Source organism: Prunus persica, chromosome G2 (assembly GCF_000346465.2).
Source record: "Prunus persica cultivar Lovell chromosome G2, Prunus_persica_NCBIv2, whole genome shotgun sequence".
Lineage (NCBI taxonomy): Eukaryota > Viridiplantae > Streptophyta > Magnoliopsida > Rosales > Rosaceae > Prunus > Prunus persica.
This window is the reverse complement of record NC_034010.1, coordinates 27965662-27979855: the sequence shown is the minus strand read 5'-3', so window position 1 is coordinate 27979855 and position 14194 is coordinate 27965662. Positions and strand designations below refer to the sequence as shown.

The following is a 14194-nucleotide window of genomic DNA, read 5'->3' as shown; positions in this document are numbered from 1 at the left end:
TCCTTTGGGAAAATTGACACTACATTCTCCTCAAAGGCAGCCAGAAATGAATATGACCCCCCAAAAAAATTCACATAAACTACAAATATTTTTCAGATCGATTGATCAGAGGTTATAAGTGTTTCTGGTGCCAACTGTTAGGATCTTCGGGCCAAATACACCAACTGTACCACTCATGGTCAAATAAATGAAGGAAAGATGGACTTTTTGTTAGAACAACGACTGCAAGCCCTCCTCCTCTCCTCCTAGAGATTATACCAGCAACCATTGTAATTAAATTCAGTCAGTACAAATATGCCTCTCCTTTTCCTTTTCAAGAAGGTCTTGGATGAGGCAGTCGGACCACGTCATCCTTACGATCACACTCACAAGCAAGTGGAACCCCCTGCATTCGGGGTAGGACCATTGTGGGGCTGGGTAGGGTCCCAACACAAGGGTTCCCCTTGCTTGTGAGGGCAGCTGTACAGGCGATGTGGTCCGACCGCCTCACCCAAGCCAAGACTTTCACCTCCTTTTCAATCGTTTATGCAGCAGTGGACATTGTGGAATCTTTAAGGGTTTCTTATCTTTATCTAACCTTACATCGGGATAGGGATGCAATAAGAATTAATGAAGTTTCTCCCTTAAGTGATTGACTGATTGGTTATAACTTGTAAAAAAAGATGCAGACCACCTTCACAGGTTCCAAACCTAGAAATAGAAAATAATGTAGGGTGTCTGCTCAAGGTTTAATAAAAAAAAAAAATTAAGTTGATGTGATCACAGATCTCATGGTGAGAGAGGTGGATTAAGTTGATGTAATAAGCACAACAGTTCAATGGTGAGAAAAGTGCACTTTTCAGTCACGAGGCCAGAACCAACTTAATAATATCTAAGAAGAGGGCAAGAGATGGGTGAGAGCAACTGGACTGCAATAGAGAAGCAAAAAATGGAAGTATATAAAAGAAAAAATTCAAAGCAGAACACAAACAAGTAATCCAATCATGACAAGCTTGTTATAATACATCACTACCAACTAAGGATGACAGGATGAATGTTGCACCAGATAATCAACTCCTTTCTAATTCTAACAATGACTGATGGGTGCAATACTATGGTATAAAGCAACATAAGTAAAAGGATGAAGGCCAAGAGCACAGGGCAAAAACAGTGTAGCATACAATTGTGTATGGATTCTCTCTTGACCTGGATAGTCCAGTGACAGGATAGACCATTAGAACATGAGGGTTCTCCTCAATGGGGCCTGGGACACATGTGAGATCCAACGGTCTGCCTGTTACTGAACTTTTGCCATGTGACTTTTAAAAATAACATGGCTTCAAGTATAGCTTGTAGAAATTAATCAAGGGATGGCACATTGTGCTTAACAGATCCAATGGAGGTGGTTTGCAATTTCTCAGCTGATTCATCTTTCTATCAAGCATGAAAGCACTACAAGTACAGCTTGAAAAACTACTGAATTGGCTCCACATGTACTATCTATACAAATAAATATCATTTCTTACCTTTAAGTTCCTCGTTCTGCAGATACTTCAAAACTCCGTACGCAACACTTCCAGCAACAAACAAGCCGACTGTTGGTGTAAAAGATGGATATAAATACTTCACAAAGAACTTGTCCCATTCTTCTGGCAGGAAGCCTGAAATGAAAATTAACTTATCATCTGCAACGTGAAGAGAATGTAAAGCGTAAATTATCAAATCGATTATAGAAATAACTTCCATGACTTATCGCATAAAACTTTTGCTTTACATTAAAGTAATCAATCATTATGGACAATGTACTGCCTTTTCCGATATGTGAAGAAATACTCCAATAATCAGGGGGGTCAGCTGAATATGTTAGGCTCTTAAAAGGAATGGTTTGTGAGCTGAATGTGATCAATGTTTGATAGTTGGTGTTGCACTTCCAGGAAGAAGATCAAAATGGTGTTTCTGTGTTGATTTTTCGAATTAAGTCATAGGACAGTCAGTGAGAGCGGAACATTATTCAGTTCAAATAGAGCCGCTTGTTTGGACAAATGTTCTAGAACTTGAACCATTTTGTGCAGTATCATGGTAGATATGTCTGGGCACGAAAAAGGGACAGGAATGTTTGGGACCAACAAGGGTTTTCTATATGGATTAGAGTCATTAGACTAAAAGAATGACTGCAGATGAGCACAAGATACTGAATTGGATTCTAAATGATGAAATTTGAGTCCTAACTGGCTAACATGCCGGACTGAGATAAGCAAAGATGCAACCTATGAGTAAAACCCTTTACTAAACCTCATTTCTCTTTGGACCAAAACAGTCTGAATGGAAGATTTGGGCCAACGGGATTGGTCTTTTGTTTATTGTCAAAGCGTTTGTTACTGCAACACAAAACATTTTTGGATAAACAATTCTCCTTCCATCAATAAGATATAGCAAGCCAAGATTAGATAACTGACAACACAATTTGAAAGCCATCAAAGCAAACAATAACACAACTATACTGGTTAACTTAACTCTCACCCACATTCAAATGATTCAAACCTATTAACTCCTATAATTCAACCAAAAGCTGAACAAAAATCTATTCTTTAGACAATACCCAATAAAAATATCATTTATTGGGTATTGTGATTCACACCAGTGCAATCACAATTAATGGAGGGATGAGTAATCGTACCCGATGCAGCGAGAAGAAGTCCTTGAGCTAGAATGACACCGCCAAGCCCCAACCAAGCAAGAACAAAAGCGCTCTCATTTGTGCCCATCTCTTTGGCCTTAGCCTCATCTTCTTCAGAATAAAGAAGCGGCTTTTCCACTGGTGACCTCCGAATTACCCTTTTCTTCTTATTAGGGACAGAAGTCACATTCTGCGTGGTTGGAGAAGAAGGAGATGAGCCAAAGCCGAGCCCAGCTGAGGTGGGTTTCTTGGGTGAGGCCTGGGTGGTCTCAGCTTTGGGCTTGGACGGCTCTGATGGTGTCTGTAACTTGACTGTGAATTGGGTTCTGACTGAAAAGTGGAGCAGAGGAGTGTGAGGAAGATGATGATAGGGTTTGCTGGTGAAGGATGAGGGACTGTGGATTTGTAGCCCCATTTTCAGTTTAGTTGGTTAGTAGAAATCTTCCTTCTTTGGCTCCTTTTTGTGTTTTTTGGCCTGTAAGAGAACGACATGTCGTTTACCCCACTAACGAAACACTACGAGACTCGACTGAGAGTGTGGTGCATTGGGTTCTTCTCCTCCACAAAATCCCAATTTCAATTTTCAGGTGTTTGATTCAATTTTCTGCACCACAAAAATAGTTTTCTGCATTTTCAAACAATGTCAAACTCTCAAAGTCCTCTGATTTATCCTCAATAACACTTTTGCTCTCTACTTTCCTTTGATGGACATGAACATCCACATCCACATTCCACAGTCTATTCCTCTCCCACATGGCCTCACTCGTCACTTTCCTACACTTTCCCTCGCTTTCTTTCTCCCCAAACACTCTCCGCTTCTCACCCAAACGGTGCCGTTTCAAAGCTCAAATTGCGGTCACCGATGCAGAGAAGGCCGGCGTAGCCGTCGTTTGGTTAAAGCACGACCTTCGAATCGACGATCACCCAGCCCTTCTCGCCGCCTCTAACCACAACGCCGTAGTTCCTCTGTACATCTTCGATCATCGCATCATCTCCCGTAGGTCTGACGTATATATACACTGATGAACAATAATACACATAGATGAACTGATGGGAGTAAAATGTGCAGGTTTTCCCGAGAAAATGATAGAAATGCTTGTGCTTGCTTTACAAGATTTGAGAAGCTCGTTGAGAGATAAAGGTTCGAACTTGATGATCAGGCTGGGGAGTGCTGAGAGTGCGCTACAAGAGCTTGTAAAAGAGGTTGTTAGATAAATATATTAGCTTTGCTTACTGTGTATGAGAGACTAGTTGAACCACTCATCATCACAGAGGATTGGAACAGGTTCAGCTTGTCACCACTGTCTATGCTGAGGAGGAGGTGGAGTATGGATTTAGGCAGATGACTGGTAGTGTCAAGGGCACCTTGGAAGCAATGCCTTCTGCGCCCAACTTTGTGCTGTGGCGGACTCCGTTTTATGATGTGAAGGTAGTTTTGTTTTTCTTGACTAGTTTTTCGATTTATGTTTGAGAATTCTGGTTGTTCATCAAGTTAGTTTATAATTGAGTGGTTGTAGTTATTTTAATTATTGTATGAATGTGTATAATGTGTAGAGTTTGAAAGATATTCCTGATTCGTACAATGATTTTACCAAGCTTCGATTACCGATAACTTTGCCACTTCCTCCGGCAACATTAACTGGTGGTGAAATGGAATTGGACTGGGGTAAAGTTCCAAGATTGTTCATGTTTCTGCTTATACTTGTACTTGATTTGTTTTGTTACTAAAATTTAGCAAAGTTCTATCTTGTAATATGTGTACTAGTGACTAGGATAACTGTACTGTGATTTTAGGTGCTATCCCCACGTTTGATGATTTGAAGGAGTTTGTGAAGGCAAATCCATGCAAAGTGGAAGAGAGTTGGGCTTCAACGAAGGAGATGTTGACTGAAACAATTCTCATGAAGGAAATTTTGAAGCCCGCAGGAAGAAATACAATCAATTCGAGTTTTAGACATGTCCAGGTCCAGTCAAAGAGACACGAGAATTCTGTCTTTGTGAAAGGACGTTCTGTGGGAGGGGGGACAAGCAACTTATTGAAAGCTTTGGCTGCATACTTGCGATATTTAGAGGGAACAGAACGGGATCACTACTGGAAGGAGTATGTAGTCATATTTTATAATGTTATTTAGAGAAAGAAAAAAACCTTAAATAATCATATATTCCTTTCTCTTCATATCTGCATTAACCAAAAAAAGGGTATTTTGGGATTATTTGGTTGCAGGGTACATGAAAGGATGCCTTATGCTGAAAGTCGGAATGGGGCTTCATTTACTACACTCTTTGGTCCTGCCCTTTCTCTTGGCATTCTATCCAGAAGGAGAGTACATTTTGAAGCTCTCAAGTATGAGAAAGAACGAGATTCTGGATTTCTGTCTTCTTTTGGATATTCATCCGCTACGGTTGCTACAACTGTTGATTCAGTGTGCTCAATGGAGGTGCTATACCAGTTATGCACTAAATATATATATGTTCTGATTGAAGTGGTTCTTTGGAGACTCACCTTGTGAGGTTGCTAGCTTTTTTAAAATCATAATTTTTGCATAGTATATTTGTAAGCAACTGAGTTGTTTTTTGTGGCAGTGGTATTCGCTTGTGGCTCTAAAAAGTCAGATAAATGATGATAGAAGATATCATATTCGTAGTTGGAGATGGAAAGGCTATCTAATTCAGGTATTCTGTTCAAAACTGATCTTCTGCTCGTTCAAAGACTTTCCATGGCTTCTAATCTGAAAGAAATACTTAGCTGGGTTTGGTTTTAAATTTGCGTATATACTCTTTCACTATGATATTATCCTTTTGTCAGTATACAGTTGTTGGTCATGAAGGTCCTGCTAGTCTTCTTGTTCATGGTTTTGGAGCCTTCTTGGAGCATTACCGTGACAACATATGTAGCATTGCAGAAGGTGGAAACAGAGTTTGGGCCATAACAATTTTAGGATTTGGAAAATCAGAAAAGCCAAATGTTGTATACACTGAACTCTTGTGGGCTGAAATGCTTAGAGATTTCATTATTGAAGTTGTGGGTGAACCAGTGCATCTTGTTGGGAACTCAATTGGTGGTATGTTTTAAACTAGAAACGAGATGAGCAACTTACCCAAACAACCTCTTACATTCTTTTCTCTAGGTGGCTTATCTACTTCATTTTTCAACTGACTCTCCGGAGGCAATCTTTGAAAAACAAAAACGTATGTATTTTCAATCTTATCAGTACTATTTCCTATATCCAGGTTATATTATTGCAATTGTCGTTCGTCTTTGGCCTGCTTTGGCCAAATCTGTTGTTCTTATCAACAGTGGTGGGAATGTTATTCCAGGATATTCCTCTGTGCCATTCACTAAAGTAAGTTTGATTAAAACTGTGCAAGACCCCTATCTTTCATGTGTAAGACAGCCTCATATTATAGTTTTCTGTTTCAGGAGAGAAGAACTTCTAGTGCTTCATGGCTAGGTGCTAAATTCCTTTTGTTTTACTTAAGGTTGACTCTCAAGGACATAGTGAAGAATTGTTATCCAGCTGTAAGTATCTCTATTGCTCTATATTTTGAATATGGTTCACGTTTATAGTATTGATTTGTGTTTTTACTACCTTTGCTCTGCAGAAAACAGAGCGAGTTGACAATTGGCTTATTGATGAAATGCTAAGAGCAGTATCCTCTTTCATGTCAAGTATATTTATTGTTTCTCTAGGAACTAGTAGTCACTGCTGATTTTTCTTTTGGAGCCACCAGGACATGTGTAATTTGTCAGAAATTATCTCCTTAACATAACTTGAAAGTCATATGATCCTGGGGTGGCAGTGGTCCTAGAAAGCGTTTTTAGCTTCAATCTATCAGTCCCACTAAATTATCTCTTGGATGGATTCGAGGAGGTTTTGATTGTACAGGTAACATCTTAACAAGCAGAGAATCTCTCTCTCTCTCTCTCTTCCATCATTTGATCATCTTCTTTTTTTTTTTTTTTTTTTGGTCCCTTAATCAAGTTCTGTCATGTAGGGAATGAGAGATCCAATATCTGATTCCAAGTCAAAAGTGGCTATGCTTAAAGAGCATTGCGCTGGGTTCATAATCAAGGAATTGGATGCCGGTGGGTAAAATACTTGCATAATCCTGCTCCATTTAGACTCAAAAGTTTCTTGGAAGTTTACTTATTTTTAATGTTTTTTTTTAAATCCAGGTCATTGCCCCCACGACGAACTGCCTGATGAAGTGAATTCTATTATTCGGGAATGGATAGAGTCTCTGAGCAGCAAACTTCCGGTTGGCAGCTTTAAGTAGTACAAGGGGAGGATTTTGTAACAGTTCAAGGAAACTTATGATTATCCCTCAGAAAATGAATAAAAACTGCTACTCCACATTTGCCACGCCAACTCCAGAGTGAAATCTCTGCAGCTGTTAGCCCGCGCTTGACATTTGGGCCGTGGATGTTAAATTTAGAATAACTGTAAAAGGGACTTATATTTTGACAGTTTTCACTGTAGTAAAAGAAATGTTATATGCTTTTAAGATAATATCTGCCGGACCCGGTATTGCTGCCAGATCCGGTCCGCATATTGATTATCATCATCAACAACATGCAGCGCATGGGGATTAAGTGCTTAATTCTTGTTTTTGAATTGTGAAAGATGGTGGACTGTGGATTTGTAGCGCCATTTGCATCTATTATCATCTAATTAAATCATATTCAATTCAAAAGTCACGTAACACTTGCCTTATCCATTATATCATCAATCGATAAATTTACACACCAAATCACAATGTTGAGTCCTTATTTTAAAGCCATCAAGTTGGTGGTTAGTAATTTCGGACCGGTCCAGCAGCAACTTAATGACTTCAAAATAAGGACTTAACGTTATCATTTGGTGTGTAAGTTTATTGATTATTTTGATTGATGATATGATGGATAAGCTAAGTGTTACGTGACTTTTGAGTTGGGTATGATCTAATTAGATGATAATGTTGATTAATCAATATGTGGACCGGTCCGGCAGCAATTATCTTAAAAGCATATAACATTTCTTTTGCTACAGTGAAAACTGTCAAAATATAAGTCTGTTTTACCGTTATTTTAAACTAGCTCTCTGCACGCGCTTCCGCACCTGCGAGAGGTTTTTTTTTTTTAACTTTAAATTTATTTTAGAATTAAAAAAGATAATGGGTAGTTGTGGTCCATAAAAATAGAATCCATTATCTGATTATTCTTTTTATTTTTATTTTTTTAATATAAAAAGTGTAAATTTACCATATTATCCTTATTTAATTAATAATTTCAATTCTTAATGTTTGCATTATCCAAAGGTATTTTCTGGTATTTTGAATGTTTCACCATTCTCTACCTTTTGCTTTATATATATAGATTTGACATCCACGGCCCAACCAGTTGGATATCTGGTCCGTCGTACACATACTGAACATAAAAAACCTCCGCAGACCTACCTCACTACGGCGCCACCGGAAAAACAATGCTCAGCCTCCTCCGCCGGTCTTGCCCAAAGCTCCGGTTCAAACCCGGTTATATATTCGGCTATCCGGGCCCTATTACGACCCGTCGCCAGTACGCCTTCTCCACCGCCACCGGTCTCTATGGCTTCGACCACCTAAAGACCCCAAAAGGCTTTCGACGTTTCGTCGACGATGCTATCGAAAGGTCCAAACTTTGAAAATCCCAATATTCATGGCATTTTGATTTCCATCAGTCTCCCCATTTTCATTCGTTTTGTTTTTGTTTTTAGGTCCGGAGAGCTGGTTGCATACATTTCAGGGATGCCTTCCTCAGCGGAAATAATAAGAGCCATGGATGAGATTTCTAACACAGTAAGGTCTCACAGTTTGTCTAATTCTCTTTTTTTAAGAGTTGTTGGACTAATTCTTTGTTATACTCTCTAATTGCATAGGTCTGTTCTGTCATTGACTCCGCGGAGCTTTGTAGACAAACTCATCCTGACAGGTTATTATTCTCTGAATTTTTTTGACTTTTTTTATTGTTGTAGTTTTTTATGTTTCGGTATTTCATTGTCGATTTTCACTTGATTGTGCATTAGGGAATTTGTTGAGGAGGCGATCAAAGCTTCAATAAGAGTTAATGAATATCTACATGTGAGGTGACGGTGAATCGTCTTTGCAAGTGTTATTAACTTTTTGCTCACGGTTTTGTTATGTATGTAAATTGTATTGTAGTCATGAGCCATTGCCAGTATCTGATTTGAAAATTTTCATCATTGTCTTACAGTATCTAAATACAAATCATACTTTATATAATGCCATGATTAAAGCTGAGCAAGAGGGCAACTTGCTCACCAACGAAGCTCATAGGGTTGCGCATTACCTCCGCCTTGACTTTGAGAGGAGTGGGATTCATCTTTCTGCTGGTACTTGCTCTCTTCTTGTCATTTTATGCTGCTGTTACAGCAGGGATTTTGTTGCAGCTAAATAACTCCTCACTTTGCTTTGCAGAGAAAGTAGATAGAGTGAACCGGCTGAGTATAGAAATTTCCCAATTGTGCAGACAGTAAGTACTCTAATTTATTTAAATTTTTTTCAATTTTTTTTTAAGTGACACTCATTCTACTAATCTTATTGTTTTTTTTCTTTTCTTTTTTTGGCGTTCCTCTGTGCCAATTGTTAACTGCAAGTTAGAACTTTTAGGCCTGCTACCAGGTTTAGGAAAATAAGTTATTTTCTACTGGTTTGTTTGACTAATGCTGCCACACAATTATTGTGCTTGTAAGATTTGAACCAAAGACACAGCTTAGGCCCACACTGCCCATTTTCCATTAGAGCCTAGGGCCAAAAGTATCTTATTCAAGTTTTGCAATGTTGTGGAGATATAATTTTAACTGCTTACCATGCTTTTCATTTTTGCTTTTAAATCAAGAGCTTGACTAATTGACTTTACTTTTGCTTCAAATGCATTTGTTTTTGGATTAGGTTCAATCAAAATATCGTCAATGACCCGGGTACTGTGGATATTTTCCCAGCGTCACTTATACCCCGAAATTTGCACCATCTTCTTAAGCCCATCTATCGTTCAACATCTGTAGTTTCAAAGGACTCGTGGAGGCCCGGGGGTACCATGAACGAGAAGGGGTTTCGTATAACAACAGACCCGCACACTCTATCTTGTGTTCTGCAAGGGGCACCAAATGATGAGGTAACTTGATTGTTGTTCGGTGAAACTCGACTTTCCTGTTTTCTGAATCTTTTCTGGGGTAGGGAGTTAGGGCAGTAAGTTCTAGATGCCAGAATATGGAAACTAAGTTTACACTATGGATGCACTTTCTTTGTTTTTTCTCATTTTCTTTACTTTGCAAATGAAATTGGGCTTTGTAATATTGCATGTCACTTAAATTTCTTTCCCATTTGCATTTATTGTGTTTTATGCTTGTCTTTTTGTTAATTAACTAAAATTTGGTTTCAGGTCCGGAAAATGGCATATATCAAAGGAAATTCTGTTCCTCATGCAAACCTTGGTGTTCTTGATCAACTTGTAGCTTCCCGCCATGAGCTTGCTCAGGTTTCTCTCTCTCTCTCTCTCTCTCTCTCTCTCTCTCTCTCTCTGTAGTATTATAAAATGTTGAGAAGGCTTTCCAAACCTGTGTGGAATCAGGTTAAAGTTACTGCTCACAAGAACATTTTCCCTTCTAGACTTGTATGTCATTTGAGGAGTTACTTTAATGCAGATCTCTTGTGATCCTTTGTAGACATCTATAGTTTGTAGGAATTGTCTGATTTGAAATGTAGTGGATATGGATTGATGTAGGGTCTTTTTCTGTTGTATTTGTACTTATGGGTATGCTTTGTTCTTATTGTTGAATGCAGATAATGGGTTATAGATCTTATGCTGAATTCACTGTTAAGCCTAATATGGCTTCGTCACCAGAAGTTGTGATGTCTTTTTTGCTAGAGATGAGCAAGATGGTCAAACCCAGCGCTGATGAGGTAATATGTCCTTTGGAAGACATTTGTAGTGTTTGAAAGTATTGCTACTCTTTCATTTTGACTATAGATCACACTGCAGGTTTTATCTTTTAATGATGTTACTTTTACTTCAGGAGTTAAAAAAAATTAGGGATTTTAAAAGAGAAAAATGTGGTCAGCAATATGGAGATTTAGAGCCATGGGATGAGGCATATTACACCGCAATGATGAAGTCTTCTGCCTATGACTTGGACTCTTCGGTATGCTATGCTCCCATGTTTGCTTTTGAAGTAAAGAACTGATAACTGCAATGTTTACTTACTACGATGCTTGTGGAATACCATCTCTTTGATTTACTTGTTAATGCATCATATTGATGGCAAGGGAAGTTTTATTGACTCTCTGTCTCTCTCATGCAGGTTGTAGCGTCGTATTTTCCTCTGCCTCAATGTATTAAGGGTTTGAAGGTGCTGGTGGAGTCATTGTTTGGTGCCACGTTTCATAGCATTCCCCTAGCACCAGGTGAATCATGGCACCCAGATGTGCTTAAAATGTCTCTTCATCATCCTGAAGAGGTATTTACATGGATGATAATACGTGTGAATGTCTTCGGTCTGTGTTATACAGTCTAAGAGAATTCCTTGCAGCATTGGGAATGCTTCAATTACATGCGCAATTAAACTCCTGTGCATGATTGTACTGATTTTGTCTTCTGTGATTTTCACGTATATTGATTAGAATCTATGCACTTGTTACAGGGTGATTTGGGGTATCTCTACCTTGATTTGTACTCAAGAAAGGGCAAGTATCCTGGTTGTGCTCATTTTGCAATTAAAGGTGGCCGCATGGTTTCTGAAACAGAATATCAACTTCCTGTATGTAAATAGACATTTTTTCTCCTGTCAAATTTTATGTTGCACATTTACGCATTTTTAAAGAGTATACTGTATAATTCTTAGCTAGTTGGATTCTTCAAAATGGAACGAAAAGCGAATTAGGGCTTGCAAATACTTCCTTTGGACACTAAAAACCTTTGACACTCCGATGGGTTTGCATTTTTGTTGGAGAAACTCTCTAATTAAATATCAGAACATAGTATTTTGGAATCCTCTTTGTGAGAAAATGTCTGACTTGGGTTGCAGACTATATTACCAAAAAGTTAGATACTCATTCAATGACTTTCTGGTTTGGCGTGCAGGTTGTTGCTCTTGTCTGCAATTTTTCTGCTTCACATAATTCATCAACTGCAAGGCTGAATCATTGGGAATTGGAAACTCTGTTTCATGAGTTTGGACATGCTCTTCATTCTTTGCTTTCAAGAACGGTATTCTAGAAATACCTTTTGACTCGGAGGACAAGCTATATCACCTCCTCTTCCTTGCCACAAATTCCATAATACATTTTTTATATTTTCTTGTAGGATTACCAACACTTTTCAGGTACCAGGGTGGCTCTTGATTTAGCGGAAGCACCTTCAAACCTTTTTGAGTGAGTTGAATGCTATGATTATTATTCCATCATTCTTTCATCTGATGAAAATCTTTGTAGAAATATATGAAAGACAATGTAGTTGAATGAATATGTTTGGCATGATACTTTTTAATTGTCGCAACTGTCTGAATTATCAGTCTATTTTTGGGATATTGATGAGAAAATGTTTTCTGTTGATATGTCAAGGTACTATTCATGGGATTACCGAGTTTTGAAGACATTTGCCAAACACTATTCAACTGGTGAAAGCATCCCTGAGAAACTGGTAGAGTCAATGCAGGGTGCCAGAAAGATGTTTGCTGCAACTGAATTGCAACGTCAGGTTATTGTCCAAGGACCTTCCTGGATAAAACAATAATGATCACTAAGTGTTTAGAAGAGAAGACGAGAAAACCAACAAAGAAGGAATACTGACCAATGTTTGCTTGCTTGCTTGTTTCCTGTTCTCAGATTTTTTATGCTGTTATTGACCAAACATTCTTTGGGGAACAGCCAACTCCACCAACAAGTTCTATTGTGGCAGATCTGAAAAGACAATATACTAGTTGGAAGCACGCGGCTGGCACACACTGGGAGGCCCGATTCAATCACCTCCTGAATTATGGTGCAGGTAACTTCAAATTATCAGCCTCATCCACAAACTTGAACCTCTTTGAGCTTCAAAAGTATATCAAATGTGAAATTTAGAAACATTATTATTAATAATATCCTTTTTGTGTACAATTTCGTTTTCATGGCTGATAAAATGTACTTGTCTTGCAGGTTATTATAGCTACTTGTATGCCAAATGTTTTGCCGCAACAATATGGCAGAAACTGTGCCAGGAGGATCCACTATCATTAACTACGGGAACTGCATTAAGAACAAAATTCTTACAGCATGGGGGAGCTAAAGAACCTTCCCATTTGTTAAGTGGTCTTGTAGGAGATGGGATCCTGAGGAATTTTAATGGAGGAATGGTTCCTGATATTTCCTGTCTTTGTAATGAAATGAAGTTGGAAAAGGTATAGAGAACAGCCCTTGTTGTGTTCCATTTGAGTTAACAAGAACTAGTCAACTAAATAGCAAGGGAAGGAATGAAATGGAGGGGTTTGAAGAAAAGAAGGTGAGCGAAGAGGCAAAACTATGGCACGGCTCTTGTTGGAGGCAATGTAGGACGCAAATGTCAAGCGTGGGCTAACAGCTGCAGAGATTTCATTCTGGAGTTGGCGAGGCAAATGTGGAGTAGCAATTTTTATTCATTTTCTGATGGATATTAATAAGTTTCCTTGAACTGTTATTCTTACCCATCCATGTGAATTTTGTAGCATACGCTGAATAATTAATGAAGCCATTTGATTCGAATAAACCTAAAGTAAAACAATTCTTCACTATGTCCTACACCTTAAGTAAAACAAAAGGAATTTAGCACCAGAAGTTCTCTCCTGAAACAGAAAACTATAATATGAGGCTGTCTTACATACAAAAGAAAGAGGTCTTGCACAGTTTTAATCAAACTTACTATGGTGAATGGCGCAGAAGAATATCTTGAAATAACATTCTCACAACTGTTGATAAGAACAACATATTTGGCCAAAGATGAGCGACAATTGCAATAATATAACTTGGATATAGAAAATAGTACTGATAAGATTGAAAATAGATACGTTCTTGTTTTTCAAAGATTGCCTCTGGAGAGTAACAGCATATTCTAATCTCTATACCTGAACTCTCAGCATATTCTAATCTCTTACTACTCCTAGTTCCCCTTCCACCCTCCCATTCCCATACATAAATTGCACGATGCTATTCTATACCTAAACTCCCAGCATATTCTAATCTCTTACTCCTCTTGGTTCTTTTTCTCTTTCTTCTTGAGCTCATTCTTGTTGATCCTTGAAACCCCATATGGGATACAAATATGTATCTCATGCTTAGGGTAGACGGGCTCCTTGCAAAGTAATTTCTCACCACATAGCTTGTGAGTCTTGTCATGAATTGTATCAAAGTGCTCAGTCAAGCTTTTCCTGTTGTCAAATGAGCTGTTACCTTTGCAATGAACCTTTTGATCAGAAATATCCATAGTAAACACTCAAAAATCCACAGGAGATAAGCCTCACTTGAGAAAAACTCAAATTGTTTATGAGAAGA

At 38.4% G+C, this 14194-nt stretch overlaps 3 protein-coding genes across 6 annotated transcripts; 2 read left to right on the top strand and 1 right to left on the bottom strand.

Annotated features, from left to right (window-relative positions):
• LOC18785497 (protein LOW PSII ACCUMULATION 2, chloroplastic) lies at positions 952–3144 on the bottom strand. Of its 2 annotated transcripts, none has more exons than XM_007218418.2 (2): positions 2657–3144; positions 952–1640 (listed from the first exon to the last, which is right to left on the bottom strand). In XM_007218418.2, the coding sequence occupies exons 1-2, from the start codon at positions 3069–3071 to the stop codon at positions 1495–1497; spliced, it is 561 nt and encodes a 186-aa protein (XP_007218480.1). In that variant the 5' UTR covers positions 3072–3144; the 3' UTR covers positions 952–1494. The 2 variants fall into 2 exon arrangements, with proteins under 2 accessions (XP_007218480.1, XP_020413450.1); XM_020557861.1 differs by having other exon boundaries at positions 952–1664; positions 2657–3117.
• On the top strand, positions 3214–7255 carry LOC18787157. 2 transcript variants are annotated; one of them, XM_020557859.1, is made up of 14 exons: positions 3214–3653; positions 3726–3859; positions 3942–4085; positions 4211–4322; positions 4451–4757; positions 4881–5094; positions 5240–5329; positions 5463–5718; positions 5888–6000; positions 6078–6176; positions 6260–6307; positions 6436–6543; positions 6653–6743; positions 6834–7255. In XM_020557859.1, exons 1-14 carry the CDS (start codon positions 3410–3412, stop codon positions 6932–6934), a joined length of 2061 nt encoding a protein of 686 aa, XP_020413448.1. In that variant the 5' UTR covers positions 3214–3409; the 3' UTR covers positions 6935–7255. The 2 variants fall into 2 exon arrangements, with proteins under 2 accessions (XP_020413448.1, XP_020413449.1); XM_020557860.1 differs by having other exon boundaries at positions 3568–3657.
• Positions 7446–13437, top strand: LOC18787218 (probable mitochondrial intermediate peptidase, mitochondrial). Of its 2 annotated transcripts, XM_007220555.2 has the most exons (18): positions 7446–7764; positions 8013–8303; positions 8389–8470; positions 8551–8603; positions 8698–8752; positions 8886–9024; positions 9110–9164; positions 9584–9806; positions 10074–10169; positions 10475–10594; positions 10708–10833; positions 10993–11148; positions 11332–11448; positions 11772–11897; positions 11994–12061; positions 12251–12386; positions 12515–12674; positions 12827–13437. In XM_007220555.2, the coding sequence occupies exons 2-18, from the start codon at positions 8119–8121 to the stop codon at positions 13072–13074; spliced, it is 2145 nt and encodes a 714-aa protein (XP_007220617.1). In that variant the 5' UTR covers positions 7446–7764; positions 8013–8118; the 3' UTR covers positions 13075–13437. The 2 variants fall into 2 exon arrangements, with proteins under 2 accessions (XP_007220617.1, XP_020413447.1); XM_020557858.1 differs by lacking the exons at positions 7446–7764; positions 8013–8303; positions 8389–8470 and having other exon boundaries at positions 8571–8603; positions 8698–8757; positions 10068–10169.